This window comes from Mirounga angustirostris, unplaced genomic scaffold (genome assembly GCF_029215605.1).
Source record: "Mirounga angustirostris isolate CCGP_5_RB_7025 unplaced genomic scaffold, mMirAng1.0.hap1 SCAF_14, whole genome shotgun sequence".
Lineage (NCBI taxonomy): Eukaryota > Metazoa > Chordata > Mammalia > Carnivora > Phocidae > Mirounga > Mirounga angustirostris.
The window spans coordinates 61836234-61854405 of NW_026991722.1; the positions used below are offsets into that span (position 1 = coordinate 61836234).

At 44.2% G+C, this 18172-nt stretch overlaps 1 protein-coding gene across 1 annotated transcript in view; it reads left to right on the top strand.

Annotated features, from left to right (window-relative positions):
• The first annotated feature begins 4 nt into the window (after nt 1-4).
• LOC123842162 (protein sidekick-1-like) overlaps nt 5-18172 on the top strand; it is a 53837-nt gene continuing 35669 nt past the window's right edge. Inside the window, exons 1-6 of the mRNA XM_064577996.1 lie at nt 5-463; nt 824-1010; nt 13583-13623; nt 13914-14156; nt 15166-15264; nt 16214-16406. Of these exons, the coding sequence (XP_064434066.1) occupies nt 16296-16406 (111 nt within the window). The 5' untranslated portion in view covers nt 5-463; nt 824-1010; nt 13583-13623; ... (1 more) ...; nt 15166-15264; nt 16214-16295. The remainder of the gene's footprint in view (nt 464-823; nt 1011-13582; nt 13624-13913; nt 14157-15165; nt 15265-16213; nt 16407-18172) is intronic.

Consider the following 18172-nt stretch of genomic DNA (forward strand, 5'->3'; position numbering starts at 1 on the left):
TCAGAAGTCGAGCACATAAGCTAGAGGACTCAGGGGGTTCAGGGATCTCTGTCCCCAGAAAACCAACTACTTCCTTCTCCCTGAACCATCTGTCATTGCACTGTGCCTCTGGGCAAACCATTTAACCTCTCTGCATCTCAGTGCCGTGAACCACAAAACGGGGGGCATAGCCCCTGGTCCTTGCATCCCACAGGGATGATGGCGGAGGAGAGGATACGATGACAGATATTCTCCATGAGCGGTAATGCATCGTGCCCACGTAAATGCTGAAAGGCCACCTTCCCCCCTCCTCTGCCCTGTAGCCATCGACGTTTCCTCTCTGGGGGGCAGTGACCCCTATATTTCTTGCTTATTCTTACAGACCTGTCGTATTGGAACACTCATGCAGCACTTATGAGGGACCGCTCATTGACTTGAGGGGCTATCTGGATTTTCGTATATGAAGCTTCATAACATAATACCAGTAAGTAGGCCCCATGCACAGAACAGGGGTCCAAGGACAGAAAGGTCAAGTAACTTTCCCAGTTATGTGTGGCTTCTAGTAGGATTGGATACCGGCCACCAACACCATCCTCTGTGCTCTCCGCTCACTATGAGAGCTGCATTTGGAGATTTTCTCATCCAAATGGTGACGTCCCCTCCCAGTCCGTGGGGTGTCAGGTGCACGCCACATCCAACAGTCCTCTCTAAGCCCAGTTCAGACTCAGTTGGCTCCCCAGGCCCCGGTGGACAGGAATGCAAGTGTGACCAGGGAATGAATGAGGTGTTCCCAGGGTTTTCCCCAGCTGCACCTCAACAGTTCTGTTTTTGGTGTATTTTCTAGGATCGTGGCTTAGGTTAGAAGGAAAAGATCTTAAGGGGTTCAAACCCGGGAGTCAAAGCAAAATCATCTGCAGCCAAGAAATTTTCCTGGCTGTCCCCATCTGTGGTTCAGCAGCACCCACACAGACATCTGGCCAAACGACGGGGGAGATTCATGTATATCACTTCCACTGACTACGACGTCGAAGGTGCTGTGGGTGTGAATCAGTTCGTAGATTCAAGAGAAGGAAATGCAGTTTGTGCAGCAGAGAGTGGGTGTTGGGAGGAAGGAAGGAGCGGGGAAGGACACTCAGAACCCATGCAGCTGCTTCCCATGCTCAAAAGGCCTTAGTCCAGGCTGCACAGAGAGTGGGTCAGATCTTTGTCTAGGAGACATGGGGGCTGGAAGACATGCATTAGCCACTGAAGGGCCAGCCTGGGCAGCCCCCTCCTAGTTCATTAACTGTTCCACAAGCAAGTGTGGTCCGTTGAAGATGAAGCTATTTCTCTGAGCAACTGTCATGTGTGCAGTTGGTTTGGAACGTCCTGGGTTCTGAGCCAGTTGGGAGTTAAGACTACTGGTCATTCAGGGTGGGCACTGGCACCCTGGGAATTCTCACTGCAGGGCAGTTGAGAGAATCCAATTCTGGGGCTGCAGAGGTAAGTGAGGGGGAGCTGGAGACATGTTTGGGTACCCCCAGTCCATCAGAGGGTCTTCATTTGGGAAAAAGGCATAGTGTTGGTGTCAGGGACTGAAGTGTAGAGCCAGGGGACTGCTCAGGAGTTGAGCCATTGTCTTGGGCCATCACCCCCTTGGGGCACCAGATGACCCCTTGTGACAGTGTTGGGTAGGAGGATGTGCACCTGGGACTGAGGATGGGGCTTGGTTCGGTGTGCAGGGCATGACCTCGTATCTGGGTGATCGGGGAACCATCCATATTCTCTGCCCCAGAACCCTCCCTCATCGTCACTGCGACCCTGAGCACATCACTTAATCTCTCCAAATTTCTGTGCCCTGCACCATAAAGTATGGCCCCAGCCCCTCCCCTGCCCACCCCATGGTGCTGATGTGAGCAGAACAAGAAATCACCGTCTCTGCACTGTCGGAAGTCGAGTATTGATGTCTCCAGCCGTTCCTGTTGAGGGGTCTGTCCCTCTCCTCAGTTCTCTCCTTCCCTGTCATGTATTTTAGAGTCCTCTCGTTAAGTGTGAAATGACATGATTATCTCCTTGAAGAGTGGCCACTTTTAGTACTAGTCATTGTCCTTCTTTGTATAAAAAATGTCATAACCTTTGTTTTAGATTAACAAAAGTGGCCTAGGTGTTTTGTTAGATTAATATTTGCTTGGTGCCTATTTTCCCGTCATTTAACCGTCATTTAACCCTCCACCTCTTTTGTCCTGGATGTAAAGGCTGACTCTTGTAGAGAGCACAGAGACCGCAGATTTTTATCCCCACTGCCAAGCTCTGCCTCTTAATGGAGGGTGTAATCCATGTCAATTTAAGTTACTTACTTTTCAGGTAGCATTGCAATCTGTCCTTTTTCCATTTGTTTTCTACGTGTGTTATATTTTTTTGTTCTCACATGTCTCCATTACTGCTTTTCTTTGTGTTATGTCCCGGAGTATTAACTAAATCCCCATGTTGTTGCTTTTCCTGTGTATTCTGGCCTATATTCTTAGTAGATTCTCCAGACATTGCAGTTCACATCTTTATTTATAACATTCTAATTAGATTAATACCAGATTAATTTCCAAGGCATACAGAACCTTTAATCAATCGACGTCCCCTCCTTTTGCCATTATTGTCCTACATACCGCATTTCTACATTTCGACATTGTGAGCTGATCAACACCAATTGATATTGACTTCATGTAGATTTCTTGTAAATCAGAAGAAAAGAATATATCTTATACGTTTATCCCATATACATTTTATGCACTTACACATTTATACTTGCTTGTATATTCATCTCTGTAACTGTTTCTCCATGGAAGATTGAGTTACTGTGTTGTCTTTTCCTTTCTGCTTGAAGGACTCCCTCTAATAGTTCTTGCAGGGCGCCTGGGTGGCTCAGTTGGTTAAGCCACTGCCTTCGGCTCAGGTCATGATCCTGGAGTCCGGGATCGAGTCCCACATCGGACTCCCTGCTCAGCAGGGAGTCTGCTTCTCCCTCTGACCCTCCCCCTTCTCATGCTCTCTCTCTCTCATTCTCTCTCTCAAATAAATAAATAAAATCTTTATAAAAAGAAAAGATTAATAGTTCTTGCAGGGCTTGTGACAGCAGGGGGTTCTCTCAGGTTTTGTTTATCAGGGAATGTCGATGTGTCCTTCATTACTGAAGGAGGTCTGTGCTAGATGAACATTTGTTGCTTGACAGATTTTCTTTATTTTCTTTTTTCTTTATTTATTTTAAATTTTAAAATTTATTATTGATTGATTGATTGATTTATGTTAGTCACCATACAGCAGATCATTAGTTCTTGATGTAGTGTTCTACGATTCATTGTTTGCATATAGCACCCAGTGCCCATGCAATACGTGCCTGCCTTAATACCCATCACCAGGCTAACCCATCCCCCCACCCCCCTCCCCTCTGAAACCCTCAGTTTGTTTCCTGGAGTCCATAGTCTCTCCTGGTTTGACTCCCCCTCTGTTTCCCACCCCCTTCAGTTTTCCCTTCCTTCTCCTAATGTCCTCCATGCTATTCCTAATGTTCCACATATGAGTGAAACCATATGATAATTGTCATTCTCTGCTTGACTTACTTCACTTAGGATAATCCACTCCAGTTCCATCCATGTCGATGTAAATGGTGGGCATTCATCCTTTCTGATGGCTGAGTAATATTCCATTGCATATATGGATCACGTCTTCCTTATCCTTCCACTTTTTAATCACATTGTTTGTTTTTTATTCTTTTCTTTACTGGGCAGGAGCTTTTGAGTTTGATGTCGTTTTGCTTATTTTCTTTTTTTTCTTTTGTTGCCTTTGGTTTTGGAGGGTGATCCAGAAAAATCACTGCCAGGACCTATGTCGAGCAGGTTTTCCCCTGTGTTTTCTGCTAAGAGCTATGGTTTCAGGTCTTATATTCGAGTCTTGAAACCATTTTGAGTTATTTTTTGTGTATAGTTTCATTCCTTTGCATGGGGCTGTCCAGTTTTCCCACACCGTTGATTAAAGAGACTGTTTTTCCTCCTTGTATATTCTTGGCTCCTTGGTCATAAGGTACTGGACCATAGATGTGTGGGTTTCCTTCTGGGCTCTCTCTTCTGGGCTGGTGATCTGTGTATCTGTGTTTATGCCAGCATGACGGCAATCACTATAGCTTTGTAAGTAGAGTTTGAAACCAGGGAGCCTGATGCCTCCAGCTTTGTTCTTTCTTAAGATTGCTTTGGCTATTCAGAGTCTTTTGTGGTTCCATACAAATTTTAAAGATTCTTTGCCTTATGTCTGTGAAAAATGTGTTTGGAATTTGGTTAAGAATTGCATTGACTCTCTAGATGGTTTTGGGTAGTATAGATGTTTTAACACTTAGTTCTTCTAATCCATGAACATGGAATGTCCATTTACTTGTGTTGTCTTCAGTTTCTTTCCTTAATGTCTTGTAGTTTTCAGTGTATAGGCTTTCACCTCTTTGGTTAAATCTATCCCCAAGTATTTGGGGTTTTTTGGATACAGTTTTAAATACGATTTTTTAAAATTTATTTTCCTGTTCATTATTAGTGTATAAAAATGGAACAGATTTTTATGTACTTTTTATCCTGCAACTTTACTGAATTTGTTTCTTTTAATATTTTTTTTTGGTGTTGTTTTTAGGGTTTTTTACATATAATATGTCATCTGAATATAGTGACCTTTACTTCTTCCTTTCCAATTTGGATGCCTTTTATTTATTTTTGTGTGTGTGTAATAGCTCTGCCTAGGATTTCCAGTAGTACAGTTGACCCTTGGCCAACATGGGTTTGAATTGTGTGGTCCACTTAATACATTTTTTTTTCCCAGTAAATACAGACATTGCTGTAAATGTATTGTCCTTTTCGATCTTCTTTTTTTTTTTTGTCTTTTCAAATTTGTATTTAAATTCTAGTTATTTAATATACAGTACAATATTGGTTTCAGGAGAATTCAGGGATTCATCACTTGCAGACAACACCCAGTGCTCATCATAACACGGGCCCTCCTTAATCCCCATCACCCAGTGAGTCCAACCCCCAACCACCTCCTCTCTATCAACAGTCAGTTTGTTTTCCAGCATCAAGAGTTTCTCATAGTTTGTTTCCTTCTCTGTTCTTTGTAGTCCCCCTCCCATATATTGATCTGTTTTGTTTCTTAAATTCCACAGGAGTGAAATCACATGGTATTCGTCTTTCTCTGACTGACTTATTTTCCTTAGCATAATACACTCTAGCTCCATCAGGATTTTCCTTTTTTTTTTTTTTTTTAAGATTTTATTTATTTATTTGACAGAGACACCGCGAGGGAGGGAACACAAGCAGGGGGAATGGGAGAGGGAGAAGGAGGCTCCCCGCAGAGCAGGGAGCCCCATGCGGGGCTAGATCCCAGGACCTTGGGATCATGACCTGAGCCGAAGGCAGACACTCCATGACTGAGCCACCCAGGTGCCCCAAGCTCCATCGGGATTTTCTTAATCACATTCTTCTTCTCTAGCTTACTTTGTTGTAAGAATATAGTCTATGATACATATAACATTCAAAATATGTGTGAATCAACTCTTTGTGTTACTGATAAGGTTTTGGGTCAACAGTAGGCTATTAGTAGTTTAGTTTTGGGGGAGTCAAAAGTATACTCAGATTTTCAACTGCACAGGGGTTTGGCACCCCTAATCCCTGCATTATTCAAGCGTCAACTGTATGTTGAATAAAAGTGACAAGAGTGGGCATCCCTGTCTTGTTCCTGATCTTAGAGGAGAAGCACTCGGTTTTCACCATTGCATAGGATGTGACTTCTCAGGTATGACCTTTATTATGTTGAGTTACGTTCCCTGTATACCTGCTTTGTTGAGAGTTTTTATCAAAATGGGTGTTGCATTTTGTCAAATGCTTTTTCTGCATCGGTTGAGATGATCATATGATTTTTATCCTTCATTTTGTTAATGCAGCCTATTGGTTTGATTGATTTGTGGATGTTGAACCCCCCTTGCATCCCTGAAATAAATCTTTCTTGCTCATACCTCTTCCTGTATTGTTGAATTTGGTTTGCTGATATTTTCTTGAGGATTTTTATATCTATGTTCGTCACAGATACTGGTCTAATTTTCTTTTCTTGTGGTATCTTGGTAGGGTTTGATAAGGGCAATGCTGGCCTCCTAAAATGAGTTGGGAAGCATTCCTTCCTCTTGTTTTTGTGGAGAAGTTTGAGAAGGATTGGTATTCATTTTTCTTTGAATATTGGTAGAATTCACCAGGAAAGCCATCTGGTCCTGGACTCCTGTTTGTTGAGAGGTTTTTAATTCGCCATTTCATCTCTATACTGGTAATTGGTCTGTTCAGAATTTCTGTCTCTTCATGATTCAGTCTTGGAAGTTTGTGTGTTTCTGGGAATTTATCCTTTTCTTTTGGATTGTCAAACTTGTTGGGGTGTAATTGTTCATAGTAGTCTTTTATGAGCCTTTGTCTATGGTATCAATGGGAACATCTCTTTCATTTCTGATTATGAGTCCTCGTTCTTTTTTTTTTTACCTTGAGTCTAGCTGAAAAATTGTCAGCTTTTTTTCTTTTCAAAGAACCAGCTCTTTTGTTGACCTTTGTATTGTCTTTTTTTAAATCTTTCTATTCTCTTCATAGTCTGTATTTCATTTATTTCTGTTCTGATAGGTTACTTCCTTTCTTCTACTAACTGTGGGCTTCCTTTGTTCTTTTTCTGTTTCCTTGAGGTGGAAAGTTAGGTTGCTTATTCAAGACATTTCTTGTTTCTTGAATTAGGCCTGTATCACTATAAACTTCCCTTTTAGAACCACTTTTTTTTTTTTAAGTAAGCTTGAAGGGTTGCCTGGCTGGCTCAGTCAGTTAAGCTTCTCCCTTTGGCTCAAGTCATGATGTTAAGTTCCTGGGATGGAGCCCTACATCAGGCTCACTGCTCAGTGGGTGGAGCCTGCTTCTCCCGCTCCCCCTGCCTGTGCTCAATCTTTTTGTGTCTCTCTCTTTCTGTCAAATAAATAAATGAAATATTTAAAAACAAATACATTGAGCTGTATGCCCAGTGTGGTGCTCAAACTCACAGCCACAAGATCAAGAGTCACAACGCTCCACTGTCTAAGCCAGCCAAGTGCTGCATTCTTGGAACCCCTTTTGCTGCATTCCATTAATTTTGCTCTGTTGTATTCCATTTACATTTGTCTCAAAGTATTTCTTGGTTTCTCTTTTGGTTTGCTCACGGACCCATTTGGTGTTCAGTAGCATGTTGTTTAAGCTGCATGTTTGTGCATTTCCAGGTTTCTTCTTGTAATTGATCTTTTGTTCCATACCACTGTGGTTTGAAAAGATGTTTGATTTGATTTCAGTCATCATTTTGGAAAATTCTAGGCTTCTTGAATTTATTGACTTGTCGTGTGGCCTAACTTATGGTCTAGCTTGGAGAGTGTTCTGCGTGTGCTTGAGAGGAATACATTCTGTTTTTGGACGGAGGTAAGTCCCTCTAATTACCTTGTTGTCTGAGGCTGATATTTCCTTATTGATCTTATGTCTGGATGGTCTATCCATTGATATGAGATATGAAAGTCCCCCACAGGATCGCTGCTCATTTCTCCTTTGAGGTTTGTTCATATAAGCTCTACATATTTAGTTGCTCCTCTATTGGGTGGGTAAATATTTACAAATGTTGCGTCATCTTTTTGGATTGATTCCTTTATCATAATATAATGCCCTTCTTCGGCTCTTCATACAGTGTTTGGATATTTTTTTCTCCTCCATTGGACTGAGAATCAGAAGGTCATTTGTTAGCTCTGCAGCCTTGAACAAAGCACACCCCTTCTCTTAGTCTGCTTTTTTTTCTCTATAAAATAGAAACAATAAATTCTTCTCCCAGGACCATCTCATGACTCAAATAAGAAAATGTGTATAAAAGTGCTTGGTAAACTATACATACTGCCCAAGTACAAAAAGTTATAATGCTCATGATTATGCAACAGCCAAATGTTCAGGATAAGATTTTTTAAAGACCTATTTATTTACTTCAGAGAGAGAGAGCATGCACACGCATGTGCTAGAGAAGGGAAGGGCAGGGGCAGAGGGACAGAGCGAATCCTCAATCGACTCCCTGCTGAGCGTGGAGGCCAAAGCGGGGCTCTGTCCCAGGACCTTGGGATCATGACCTGAGCCAAAATCAAGAGGCAGCTGCTTAACCAACTGTGCCACCCAGGTGCCCCAGAATAAGATTTTAAAAAAATAATATTTATTGAGGGCTTACTGGTGTAGGAGTATTCTGAGTGACCTCTATCTCATTTAATTCAAAAAACTATTTTTCTTAAAGAAAATTAAAAATAAAAGCTACCCTAAAAGTAAATTTTCATATTATCCTCAGAGTTGGGGAAACACAGGCACAAGAGAGGTGAGGTGAAGTAGGGGCTGCTGGTTGGCTCAGTTGGTTAAGCTTCTGCTTTTAGCTCAGGTCATAACCCCAGGGTCCTGAGATTGAGCCCTGTGTTGGGTTCCCTGCTCAGCGGGGAGTCTGCTTCTCCCTCTGTCCCCCCCAACCTATGCCCAACTCTCTGTCGGCCTCTATCTCAGATAAATAAAATAGTCAAAAAAGAAGTAACTTGCTCAATGTCATAGTAAATATTAGAACCAGATACAGACCTGAGTGTGTTTCTGAGGTCTGTGTTCTTTCTAAGTTTACCAAATATATACATAGCCCTCAAAATATCGTAGATTAAATTACTTTAGTCTTTCTCAAAACGAGCATTGGAAGATGCTATAATTCAGGTCACCCGGGTGGCTCGGTCAGTGCAGTATGAGACTCTTGATCTCACAGTTGTGAGTATGAGCCACATTGGAGATACAGCTTAATTAATTAAAAAAATAAAAGATGGGGGCGCCTGGGTGGCTCAGTTGGTTAAGCGACTGCCTTCAGCTCAGGTCATGATCCCGGGGTCCTGGGATCGAGTCCCGCATCGGGCTCCCTGCTCTACGGGGAGCCTGCTTCTCCCTCTCCCACTCCCCCTGCTTGTGTTTCCTCTCTCGCTGTGTCTCTCTGTCAAGTAAATAAATAAAATCTTTAAAAAAAATAAATAAATAAAATAAAAGATGGTATAATTGGGCTTGTTTTCTTTTTCCTTTTGCCCCCTTCACCCATTTCTCCCACCTCTAACTCCCTACCTCTGGCAGTCACCCATTTGTCCTCTCTAGGAGCTCAGTTTTTTGTTTTTGTTTTCTTTGTTTTAAGGTTCCACAAGTAAGTGATTTATAGTATTTGTCTTTCTCTGTCTGGCCTATTTTACTTAGCAGAATGCCTTCAAGTTCCATCGAAATGGCAAGTGGAAAGATTTCATTCTTTATTATGGCTGAGTAGTATTCCACTGTGTGTATCTACGACAATTTCTTTCTCCATTCAGCCACTGATGGGCACTTAAGTTGTTTCTGTATTTTCATTGTTGTACATAATCCTGCCATGAACACGGGGTGCATATACCTGTTTCAGTTAGTGTTTTCATTTTCTTCAGATAAATACTCAGAAGGGGAATTGCTGAATCCTATGGTAGTTCTCTTTTTAATTTTTTTGAGGCACTTCTGTACTGTTTTCCATAGTGGCTGCACCAATTTGTACTCCCAGCAACAATGCACAAGAGTTTTCCTCCTCTTCACATCTTCACCAAAACTTGTTATTTGTCTGTTTGATAATGGCCATTGTAACAGGTGTGAAGTGGTATCTCATTGTGGTTTTGATTTGCATTTCCGTGATGATTAATGATGTTGAGCATCTTTTCATGTTAGTGTTGACCATCTGTATGTCTTCTTTAGAAAAATGTCTATTTGGATATGCCCATTTTTATCTTAGATTGCTTGTGGGTTTTTTGTTTGTTTGTTTTTGTGGTTTTGTTTTGTTTTGCTTTTGAGTTGCATGAGCTCTTTATATTTTGGATAATAACCCCTTATCAGATATATGATTTGCCAATGTTTTCTCATTCAGTAGGTTGCCTTTTTATTTTGTTGATAGTTTCCTTTGCTGTTTGGAAGCTTTTTAGTTTGATGTAGTCCCACATTTTTTTAATTGTTTTTACTTTTGGTATTAGGTTAAAAAAATCACTACCAAGAGCTATGTCAAGTAGCTTTTCCCTATGTTTTCTGCTAAGAGTTTTATGGTTTCAATTCTTATATTCAAGTCTTGAATCCATTTTGAGTTAATTTTTGTGTATGGCGTAAGATAATGGTGCAGTTTCATTCTTTTGCTTGTGGCTGTCCAGTTTTCCCAGCACCATTGATTAAAGAGACTGTTCTTTCCCCCTTGTATATTCTTGGCTCCTTGGTCATAGGTACTGGACCATAGATGTTTGGGTTTCCTTCTGGGCTCTCCCTTCTGTTCTGGTGATCTGTGTGTTTGTTTTTATGCCAATACTAGATTGTTTTGATTGCTCTAGCTTTGTAATAGTCTGAAATCAGCGAGTGTGCAGCCTTTAGCATTGTTCTTCTTTCTCTAGATTGGTCTGGCTATTCAGCCTTTTGTGGCTTCATACAAATTTTTGGATCCTTTGTTCTATTTGTGTGAAAAATGGAATTAGAATTTTGATAGGAAGTACAGTGAATCTGTAGATAGTTTGGGGAAGTATGGAGATTTTAACACTATTAATTCTTCTAATCCGTGAGCATGGAATGTCTTTCTATTTACGTGCGTTGTCTTCAGTTTCTTTCCTTAACGTCTTATAGTTTTCAGTATATAGGTTTTCACCTCTTGGTGAAGTTTCTTCCTGGGTATTCTATTCTTTTTGATGCAACTTCAGCTGGGATCATCTTCCTAATTTCTTTTTCTGATAATTTGTTATTAGTGTATAGACACACAACAGATTTTTGTGTATTGATACTGTATCCTATACCCTTACTGAATTCAGTCATTCGTTCAAACAGTTTTTCTGTGGAGTCTTTGTTTTCCTTATATACCATGTCATCTGCAAATAGTGACAGTTTTTCTTGTTTCTTGCCAATTTAGATGCCTTTTGTTTATTTTTCTTGCATGATTGCTCTGCCTAGGATTTCCAATACTATGTTGAATAAAAGTGGCGAGGAAAGATCAGGAAAGTTCCTAACATAGAGGATCTTAGAGGAAAAAAGAACAGCTGAAACTTTTCGCTATTGGATATAATGTTATCTGTGGGCTTGTCATATGTGGCCTTTATCATGTTGAGGTATGTTCCCGCTCTACCCACTCTGTTGAGAATTTTGATCATAAGTGGATACTAAGTTTTGTCAAATGCTTTCTCTGCATCTCTCAAGATGATCACATGATTTTTATTCTTCATTTTGTTAATGTGTTGGATCACTTTGATTGATGTGCATGTGTGAACCCTCCTTCCATTCCTGGAACAAATCCCACTTGATCATAGTATATGATCCTTTCAGCATAGTGGTGATCTTGGTTTGCTAGTATTTTGTTGAACATTTTTGCCTCTATGTTCATCAGGGATATTGGCCTGTAATTCTCTTTCCTTGGAATGTCATTGTCTGGATTTGGTATCAGGGTAATGTTGGCCTCAGGAAATGAGCTTACAAGCTTTCTCTTCTGTTTTTTGGAAAAGTTTGAGAAGGATTGTATGAATTCTTCCCTGAATGGTAGGATTCACCATTAAAGGCATTTAGTCCTGGAACTTGGTTTTTGGGAGGTTTTAAATTGCTGATTCGATGAGCACTAGGTGCTTTATGTAAGTGTTGAGTCACTAAATTCTACTCCTGAAACTAATGTTATACTGTGTATGTCACTAATTAGAATTTATTTATTTATTTACTTTAATTTACTTATGATTTTTCTTAATTTTATTTATTTGACAGAGACACAGCGAGAAAGGGAACACAAGCAGGGGGAGTGAGAGAGGGAGAAGCAGGCTTCCCGCAGAGCAGGGAGCCTGATGCGGGGCTCAATCCCAGGACCTTGGGTTCATGACCTGAACTGAAAGCAGACGCTTAATAACTGAGCCACCCAGGAGCCCTTAAGATTTTATTTATATGAGAGAGAGGGACAGACAGGCAGCACGAGTGGGAGGGACAGAGGGAGAGGAGGAGAGAGAGAGTCTCATGAAGACTCCATGCTGAGCCTGGAGCCTGACGTGGGGCTCAGTCACATGACCCTAAGATCACAACCTGAGCCGAAACCAAGAGTCAGACACTCAACCAACTGAGCCATCAGGCACCACAATGAACTAGAATTTAAATAAAAATTTGAAACATAAATATAAATAAATAAATTGCTGATTCTTTGAGGTTGTCCAAATTGTTGCTGTGTACTGTTCACAGTAGTCCCTTTGAGGCTTTGTTTTGGTGGTGTCCATTGTAATATCTCTACTGTCATTTCTGATTTTACTCCCCTCTTTTTCTTTCTTGGTGTGTGTAGCTAAAGTTGTCAATTTTGTTTTATATATATTTTTTAGATTGATTGATTGATTGATTGATTTGAGAGAGAGTGCACAAGAGGAGAGGCAGAGGGAGAGAGAATCCCAAGTTGACTCCACACTGAGCACAGATCCTGACACGGGGTTTGGTATCAATTCCCTGAGGTCATGACCTGAGCAGAAATCATCAGTCGGATGCTTAATCAACTGAGCCACCCAGGCACCCTATCTTTCCTCTTTTTTTTTTAGTCCCTCTTTCATTTATTTCTGTTCTGATCTTTGTTGTTTCCCTCCTCCTACTGACTTTGGGCTCTGTTCTTCTTTTTCTAGGTCACAAGGTGTCACATTAGGGTGTGTGTTTGAGACTTCTCTTCCTTCTTGAGGCAGGCCTGTATCGCTCTAACCTTCCCTCTTAGAACCACTTTTGGTGCCTCTCACAAATGTTGGTATGTGTTTAAACAGCATTGAATTCTATTTTGTCTGATTATAGCCCTTCCAGCTCTCTCTTGGATCCCACTTGCGCAGAACATCTTTTCTGTCCCATTACTTTTGGTCTTTGTTGTCCTTAGGCACATGGATGGGTGTTGTGTTTCCAGCCACTGTATGTCCTTTGATTGGACATTTCACCGGGTTCGTTTTAAGTCACTGTCCACCGTGTTCTGCTCTGGGTTTGCATAAGCCAGTTGACTTGAATAAAGAAAGTCCAGACCCTGGATTTGTCTCTCCTTTTACTTTCACCTTGGAGTTATTTGTAATAACAAAGACTGTTTATTGAGTCCCTGCTGTCGGTGAGGCCATTGATGTGTGTTGACCCACTTGATTCCTTCTGTAACCGAGCGTGATAGGGACAATCCTTTTCCCCATTCTAGAGGTGAGGAAACTAAAGCTCAGAGAAGCTCAGTCTGTGTGTCTAGTAACTATCCATGGAGCTCGGCCTCTGTGCCAGGCCGTGGTGTAGGCCAAAGATACAGAAGAGACCAGAGGGGTCCTTGGGAATCAGGACGTCCTCTAGCAACCCTTCTGCCCTCTCTGAGCGCCGGCCATACCACGCTGGCTCTGGACATGCGCACTGTGGACCCTGCTCCTGCCACTCCAGGGCAGGCGCTGTGTGCCCTGTCCGTGAGGGCGATCCATCCTCCCCGCATCCAGCTCATGGTCAGGGGCAGGGTCACTGAGGGGGCGGCCTGGAGAAGGTTGGGAGATGACCATGCCTTTTTCTCTTAACAGGAAGGACCTGCTTCTGTCTGAATTATGGAGTCTGGTACTAGGTAGGTACCAGATGGCCAGGGCTGGGGGTGGAGGGTGCGGGAGGAGGGCCTGAATGTGGACAAAGAAAGGAGTCCAGTCCATATTTGGTGATATTTTCCTTCACAGAGCTAGGTTCTAATTCTGACTTCCTGCTCACAGCTGTGTATCTTGGCACTTCCTAGCCCTGAGCCTCAGTTTCTATATCTGTGAAAGGGATTATTTGAGGATTAAATGACAATACGGGGAGGGAATGTAGAGCAGTTAGAATTTTTATTGAGGGACATTTAGTTTGTTTCCTTTGTCTTTTTAGTTCTTCCATATGACCTTTCGTGAGCACCTTTATGCGTAAAGCTCTTACCAAGTACAGGATGATCCTCTCAGGACATTTCCCAGAAGTGAACTTCTTCAGTGACAGGCAGTGACCAGCCTGATATGTGCTGTCAAGTTTCTCCCAAAAAGCTTCCAGCAGGACTTTCAGCAGCACGGACTGAAAGAGCCAGTTTTACATGCAGCCTTTCCGAGCCAGGGGTCTTATTTAAAGATAGCTTGGCTGGTAAGTGAAAATCAGTGTCTTATTGGGGGGTTGTAGGGTCTTTAGCTTTTTGTTTTGTGTACAGATTTGTTCAAATAAATTCAGTGTCAGTATAATGAAATGAAAGATAAGAGAACCCACTGCCGTGTGAGAAGATTTAGACGACTGTATTTTGTTAGACTCCAAGAGCCCCAGCCTTATTTTTCTTTGAACTTTTGACATTAAATATTCCTATTCCCAGACTTTTACAGTGTGATTTTGAGAGCTCTGTTCCTCTGTTCTTTGTTATAATCAAAAAGTAGATACTTCAGAGCATAACCCGCATTAACCAGGTTACCTCCTACTAAATTAGACACAGTTCACATTACAGTTCTGGGTGGAAACTGTGCCCATAAATGAAGCCTATTTTTTGCTGGAACATTCTCAGGGGTTGCAGGCATGGAGTGGGGGGCAGGTGACATGAAAGGACCCGGGACAGCCTGTGGTGCTGGTGGGCCTAGCCGTACCTCCCAGGCATGTTTGGGAGTGAGGCCCGTGGCCTTCTCCCTGAGGAGCTGAAGCCTTTCCCGACTTGCCCCTTTTCTCCCTGGGTCTGTGGACTTCAGTGAAGGATCTGGTTCACAGTGTCAGAGCACGCCCTCTCACTGTGTTCAGGGGCCTGCTCTTTCAGAAACCATCAATGGCTGTCTTTCAAAACATCTGGAACAACTGAAGGCCCCTGAGGGGACTCTTTCAGAAGCCCTTGGAAAACTGCATCTTAACTCCTCGTCAGATGAGTCTGCTGCGACTCCTGGCTCCATCCCAGGGGAGTCCCTAGTCCCAGGAACCTGCCATTTGAAGTGTGTATGTTATGGCATTGGGAACTTTGCCACCTGAGTCCTAGCTAGACACCAGCTCACATTTTTGCTTCTTTTTTTGGAAAAGTGCCAGGCACATCTTTGGATTCTTCTTGATCACCCCCTCCTTTGGTCTTGCACACGGTCTGCACACAGATCGTTGCATTGATAGAACTCATTCTTCCCTTCTGCAGATTCCCAGAAGGCACTGCTAGGCGTACGACCCTCTGTTTAGCCAACTAGAAATCGTGGTTTTGAATAGCCTCAGTGTGACTGTTTTCAGCGAGAACGAGGTGAGTGGCTTGCGGAAGGGGAGCAGGAGGGCTGTGTGATTGCTGACCGAGGGGGACCCCAGGCTGTGCTCCATGGGCGCACCTGCTCTGCAATAGCCGTCGTTCCCTCCCACTGCCCACTTGTGTTCATGCCGCCTGTCACAGGGGCCCCGCCAATGCCCCACATCTTGGCCTAGGTGGTGCCCGTCACAAAAACGCCAAATGGAACAAATGGCGTGGCCTGAAATCTGTTATATTTGTAAAATTCTAGTCAGAATCCTGTGTCCGGGATCCTCTGGTAATTTCCTAATTGGTGTTAAAAAATAAAGGGGTACGCAGGCTCGGTGCCTCACATGATGGCTTTCTGGTTGGCATTTACCCTGTGCTAGGGGAGGTCATAGAAGGGGACAGAACATCTCTCTTTGCACGGTAGCCCGGTCACACCCATAGCATCTGGCTGTGAGCTGTGGGTAGATCGTGCGCCCTGGGGTGAAATTAGTGAGACCTGGAACAAGATCATCTCACCAGCAGGGGCCTGAAGCCAGTGGAGGGACACACCGCTGCAAGCCGCTTTGCATTGCTGGGGGGATTACAGAATGATCATTTGATCCCTGTCCGTGTTCGAAAATGGCCAAGTCATTATTGTGAAACCTGAAAATCAGGCCCCGCTGAGAGAAGAGAATCCTTCACCAGTGTTGGCGGGGACCTGAAACCCTGCCCCTCCATTCATGTCATCTTTCCTGAGTGCCTGCCCTGGGCAAGGCAAGGGCTTTGGGGGGAGGCCAAGATAGATGCAGTCCGGTGTCCAGGGGCCCAGGTTCCCATCAAGGCGTGTGGCCTGTCAACAAGTACGTGGTGAGCAGAACAGAGAGGGGAAGTCACTCCGTGCCATTTGAGGGGCTGGAGGAAGGTTTTCTGTGCCATTTGAGGGTGATGTCACTGACGCATGGCCCTCCTGTCCCCCCTGCAGGGTACCAGATCGCCACCGCCTGGCCGGCAGCAGCCCCAGCACGTTCACCACGGTGGAGGTGGGTGCCACGGTGAGGCAGTTCATGGGCACTGAGCTGGCCCCAGAGTCGGCATACATCTTCAGGCTGCCGGCCAAGACGAGGCAGGGCTGGTCGAGCCGCTGGAGGGCCCCGTCATCACCACTGAGAAGAGAGGTAAGGCCCAAGGCCCAAGTCCACTGTCGTGGTGCTATGGGGAGGAGAGCTGGGCAGGAAATGGAGCCGGGTACTTGTAGGGTCCACGGCTTCCAGGTCAGGCCCTGTACCGTCGCATGTCTACACAGCCTGACGTTTATCAGCCAGGCAGGAATGTCCCCGGTTTAATGCTGGAGACTGGGCTCAGAGAGGTTGTGTAACTGGCCCAGGGTGGCTCTGAGTCATCGTGTTGGAGGGCAGCTCCCTGAAGCCAGGCACTTGGTCTCTGATGTTCAAAAGCACGTGCCCAGCTGAGCAGGTGCTCAGTAAAGTTTCCTGTGGAGCAGTCCTCGGGAGATCTGTCTTCATGGACGCTGCTTCTGTCCCAAACACTGGCGAGGTGCTTATTGTATATTGTCTTGGTTTATCCTCACCAAAGCCTGGGGAACAAAGCACTGTGAGCCCCAGTTCTACAGAAGAAGTGGGGGCCCAGACAGATTCAGTCAGTTGCTGGGACGCAGCTGTGGGGCAGTGATGTGAACACCCTCCACACACCCCCCAGACCCCCTCTTCCCACACCAATCTTCTGTGAGTTCCCATCTAGCCAAGCCCCTGACGTGCCCTTCAGCCTCACTCTGGAATCTGCCTCAGCAGGCTCCCTAACCAAGGCCACCCCAAGTCCAGGTGTGGAGGTCAGGGCCAGGCCCAGAGGTCTGAGGGAAGAGGACGACAGGAAGGCACTTGCATGCAGAGCCGACGGGTGCGCTCGGAGAGATGACTTGTCCTACTTCCCGTCTGGACGTGCCTAGCGCCAGGCTCTGGAGCTGTGTGACCTTAGGCAAGGCCCTTCCCCTCTCTGTTCCCTGGCGCCCACCTGGTGGCACTTGGGAAGCACCCGAGGGCCAGCACCGTCCACGTGGTGCCATGGCCTTGCTCAGAGTGTGAGCTGGTGTCCCCGCGTGTGATCACTCTAGGACAAGATCTAGAGCAGATGGTTTAAGTGAGGCAGGGGTTGAACCCAGAGTGCATGAAAAACAATCCAAAGGGCCGATTCGAAGCCTACCAAAGATAGAAGGCAAAAGAGGCCGGTGTGCACTGAGCTCTTGCCACGTTCTGGCCACCTTCCAGGCATTGCAACCCCCTTGCTCTCTCTACTTCCACACATCAGGCTGAACCTGTCCTCTAGGGTTTTTGTGGAGGCTTCATTTCACAGGCTAGACTGTTGAAAGCATTGGCCATTGGCCATCGATTGAACCTCCAGCCCCTCTCCCGTCCTCAGAAGTCATGGGTGGGACCAAAAGTTCCAACCCTCTGATCACAAGGTTGGTTGTCCTGGTGACCAGCCCACATCTTCATTAACATGATGCGACACCTTTGTCACTCTGGACAAAGACATGTATATGAGAAACAAGTTTTCTCATCTGAATGGCTAAATAGATATTCTTCTTACAAGTCACAACATTGCAAACATGGCTCCAGTCTCTGCTTCTGTGCTCACAGGACGCCCTCCCAGGGGCCAATGTGCAATCTCTCTCCTCTTCTAAGGATGTTTGGATCTCCTTATTTCCTCAGTATTTGTCAAATGATTGCTGGATCCTAAATTGCTTCTCAAAATATGCCTTTCTTCACGTTCAGCAACTGATCATGTGGAACACTTGGGCTTGCCGTGTGAATTAGCTATTATAATACCTTGCTCATGTTCATCTGTCCAGACTTTGCAGTTACATTTGCAAGCAGCTTTGTTGTTAGTGACCTTCAAGCTTGAAGGTGGTCCTCTTTTTATTTTT